This window comes from Setaria viridis, chromosome 8 (assembly GCF_005286985.2).
Source record: "Setaria viridis chromosome 8, Setaria_viridis_v4.0, whole genome shotgun sequence".
Taxonomy (NCBI): Eukaryota; Viridiplantae; Streptophyta; class Magnoliopsida; order Poales; family Poaceae; genus Setaria; species Setaria viridis.
Genome location: NC_048270.2, coordinates 31,324,230 through 31,328,392, shown reverse-complemented (window position 1 = coordinate 31,328,392; position 4,163 = coordinate 31,324,230). Strand labels below are relative to the sequence as shown.

General features: G+C 47.3%; 1 protein-coding gene across 1 annotated transcript; it reads right to left on the bottom strand.

The window, feature by feature from the left end:
* Positions 1-1,186: 1,186 nt before the first annotated feature.
* Positions 1,187-3,756, bottom strand: LOC117833975 (uncharacterized). Its single transcript, XM_034713569.2, has 2 exons — positions 3,325-3,756; positions 1,187-1,964 (listed from the first exon to the last, which is right to left on the bottom strand). Exons 1-2 carry the CDS (start codon positions 3,549-3,551, stop codon positions 1,601-1,603), a joined length of 591 nt encoding a protein of 196 aa, XP_034569460.1. The 5' UTR covers positions 3,552-3,756; the 3' UTR covers positions 1,187-1,600.
* Positions 3,757-4,163: the final 407 nt, after the last annotated feature.

Here is a 4,163-nt window from a genome sequence, read left to right as displayed (position 1 = left end):
GAGCTGCGCCGAAGCATATCCATTCGTCATGTAAAGACACGGAAGCCAAGTGGAAAAAAAAATCTGAAATTGGATAACTCTTGGTTTATTAGAGTTGATCGATGCATTGTTCATATCAAATGGGACAGAGGTCTGCTAAGATGAGCACATTAAGCAGAGATGCTTAATTAGGCATGACCTCTTTATTTCTCAGTACCCATATAAAAAATATACAATATATTAGTTAAACCAAATAGCATTACTTTCGAATATTGTAATAGTATTCTTGAAATGGCATAAGGCTAGGGATGCAAGTTTCAATTCTTTTGGGTCATTTGGTCGGCCCAAAAATTGGTAAAATAAATACAAAATATCATTCCGTGTAATTAATTTTAAGAGCGAAAAACAAAACTAAAATGGCAAGTTAATGTTACTAGTTACCAAGAGCATATTATTGAGAAAACCCCACTTATGATATTTTCAGCTTGCCTAATTAGTAAAATTAACAATCATTTCGCAAAAAAAAATGTAATGTTAACAATCAGGGCATTTAAAGAGATATATGTCACTAGAGCTACGTTCAAAATACGTGTTTATTGGCCTAAGGATCAATGGGAGTTACCAAGAGCATATACTAAGCAGCTCCCTAGATCGGTGTCCTGACTCCTGATATATTTTTTTTAAAAAAAGAAAACATTGGGCAAAGCAAGGTGGTATGTATGAAAATTTCTGCTAATTCAGTCAAACCGCTGCAGCTCATTCAGTACATCCATCACCTATCATGGGGAACACCGTCACAAGTTAGGCCATATCTCTTTCTTCTTTTTATTTTCCTGTTCAACCGTCAGCATTTGTCTTGGATCCAAGTTTCCTAGCCAACGAAAACTCATTTCATGTTTATTCGACACGTCATCATGAGTCCATGACTCCTGTTTGTTCTGCTTTGCTCTTGCTAATAAACAAATTGTCGAACGGCGTTTTGGGCTTGCCGTTTGTGGGCCAGAAAGTTCAAATTCTAGTCCAGCCCAAAGCACAAATTGGGATCCTCCTTGAACCGAAGCACCTTAACAAACAATTTCCGAAAATTTCATCTCCAAGTTCATATTTCGGCAAATAAAAAAAATTTAATACCACTAACAAAACCTCAAATTTAAATGTAGCCACTAATTTCTTTCATTATTCCTCATGTTTTTTCCTAGATGACTTGTCAAAATCTACATTCAAGGACCATTTCTTAGTCAACAAGTGGGAAAACAAAATGAAAACAATGCAAAAAAAGAAACCCTGCACAATACCGGAGCAACAGATCATGAAGCACTACAGGCAAAAATACAAACACACATCACAGCTCGTGCATAATTGACATGGATTTGAACAAAAGCACAGCATCAGAAGCTCATCTCCCAGTGCTAAAGCTCAACTACCCTGCATCTACAACTTAATTTCTCTATGTGGCAAACTTTCAGTTACAGCCTCCTACTACACAAACCAACCAAAAGAAAAGAAAAAAAAATTGAAAGAGCTATCGTCAGTTGCAGATGCAGAGACTTGTTGCAGCAGCTGCTGCAGCCTGCAGGGCCGGACTGCCACGTCACCGCCAGCAGCTAGCTACTACTACACACTAGTCGAGGGTGTCGGCGGAGGGGACGAGCGCGCGGCAGCAGGGGCAGTCGGGCTGGATGGCGAGCCATGGGAGGACGCACTCGGAGTGGTACTTGTGCGAGCACGGCAGCCGCGTCACCCGCTGCCGCCGCTCCCGGACCTCGTCCAGGCACACCGCGCACACCTCCACCTTCGACAGCGTCCTTGTCAGCTCCGCGCGCCGGCGGCCGCCGACCGTCGACGCCGCCGAGGCGGTGGTGAGGGCCGGTGTCACCGACGGGATCCCTCGCTCGGCCTGCTCCTGCTGCGGCCGCTGCGGCTCTCGTCGGCCACGGCGCCCGGAGGCCGGCCGTCCCTGCCGCTCTCCCACCAGCCGGCTCCACCTGCATCGTTCACAGATCGACGACAGAGTGTTAGATTACTGGGGTTTGTTCACTGGCGCTAATTCTTGACATTACATGGAGGTAGGTTAATCTAGTCATGGTTTTACTTTTATATATCACCTCTGTGGTCGTGACTGTTTACTTGATCGAAACAGAATTAAAATCCTTTCAGATAAACGAGGCTGATTGATCGCCCGGCCGTTTACTTGGAACAGCAGACTCAAGTGTTCTCTCATCACATGGCATGTACTAGCTCCTCTGAACCGTGTTCTTTCGACTGAACCTTTTGGGGTTACTGAACTTTTAAGACACAGGGGTGTTTGGATACCAGCTGCGAAACTTTAGTAGTGTCACGTCGGATGTTCGGATGCTAATTAGGGATTAAATATGAGCTAATTATAAACTAATTGCAGAACCCTGTGCTAATTCGTGAGATGAATCTATTAAGCCTAATTAATCCATCATTAGCAAATGGTTACTGTAGCACCACATTGTCAAATTATGAACTAATTAGGCTTAATAGATTCGTCTCGTGAATTAGACTCCATCTGTGCAATTAGTTTTATAATTAGCCTATATTTAATACTTCTAATTACCATCCAAACATCCGATGTGACAGGTGCTAAACTTTAGCGGGGTGTATCCAAACACACGCTACAACACATGCAAGATTCCATATTCCAAGTAGGCGCACAATAATTCAGGCTCTAGAATTCGCTAGAACCCATGACAAGATCGACGGCGAAAGAATGTCGCGGTAGGTACACAGTTACACTACAAATCCTGTGATGTGGCAGCCAAAAAAAAAAACAGGAGAAAAGGAACACCCCTTTCCCATGTTAGGCCTACTTACCTTCTAGCGATCTGATCACGCGATTCAGACATCAACAAAGAAAGATGCAAGTCAAAGTCATAGGTCGACAGCAAAACAACGGAGCATTGCGCTCTCTCTGATCGATCTAACATGGGAAGTTTCGGAAAGTTGGAGCCTCCGAATCGAAGCCGCCATCAGGCTGGCTGCTTGGCTTTATGCTGTTGTAATCAAACGAGCTCTACATCTAAATCTCAACCGCTCCATTATTGTCTAACAAAAACAATTCAGAAACCGCGTGCCATGTCACTTTCAGCAGGTAGCATGGTTGCATTCGAGAATCTTGCTCGAACTGAATGTTTTTTTCTTCTTCAGCGAAACAGAGAATTCGCAGGGTGATCCTACATCTTGGAGTGCAGGAAAGGATTAAGCAATCTTTCCTGCTCTTGTCCAATCGCTTGGTTTTGGGTCAGCACGTATCTTCCCAACGAAAAGCTTGGAAAACAGGGCAGGAGGGGGGCAGGGGGTGGAAGCAAAGAGGCAACCGACCTGGATGGCGACGTCGCCGACGGCGGCAGCGCGGCGCCGCGCAGCTTCTCCTCGAGCCGGATGCGCGCCGCCATAGCGGGCCCCGCCGCGGCCGCGTCCCCCGCGTGGCGGCGGGCGTGCGCGTAGTGGTGGTGGTGGTGGTCCCCGGCGCCCGGCGCCGCCGACGAGGCGGCGTCGCCGTGGTAGTGCACGCGCCGCCGCCGCGCGAGCTCCACGCCCCGGAGCATCCTCCCTTCCTAGCTCCTCCTCCTCTTCTCCCCGGCGGTCGGCGGCGGCGGGTGTGGCTGCTGCTGCTGCTGCCCTGCTGGCTGCTGCTTCTCCTCTCGATCGGCGGGCGCTGGGTTGGGTGGTGCCTGGTGTGCGCCTCGGCCGTGGTGGCGTGGTGGTGGTGGTGGAGTAACCGCTAACCGCGAAACTTCCTCGTGATCTTGGTTTGATTTCGCTTATATATGGTGGCGGTGAAGCGAGGGGGTGCTGGGTTCCCAGGCTGCATCGAAACTTCGTGAATTAGATTTAATAGATTCGTCTCACGAATTAGCGGCTTAATAGATTCATCTTACGAATTAATCTTCATTTATGCAATTAGTTTTATAATTAATCTATATTTAATATTTCTAATTAGTATCTAAACATTCGATAGGACAGGGACTAAACTTCAGCCCCTGGAACCAAACACCCCCTGAAACGCAGCTGGGAGGATGTCGTGGTGCTGGAGCCTGGAGCAAAGGGGAGGAAGACGAGACGATGACGTGGCATGGCGTAGCGGACCGCAGCGCGGGAGGAAACTGCGAGGAAAACGCGATCCGATTTTTTTTCCAAAGAAAACCGAGGAGGAGATA

Bases quoted from the DNA above. Each gene is read 5' to 3' on its own strand.
- LOC117833975 (XM_034713569.2), bottom strand. From the start codon at position 3,551: ATGCTCCGGGGCGTGGAGCTCGCGCGGCGGCGGCGCGTGCACTACCAC. The intron at 1,965-3,324 runs GTCGGTTGCCTC...TGAACGATGCAG, and splicing joins TCGGCGACGTCGCCATCCAG to GTGGAGCCGGCTGGTGGGAG.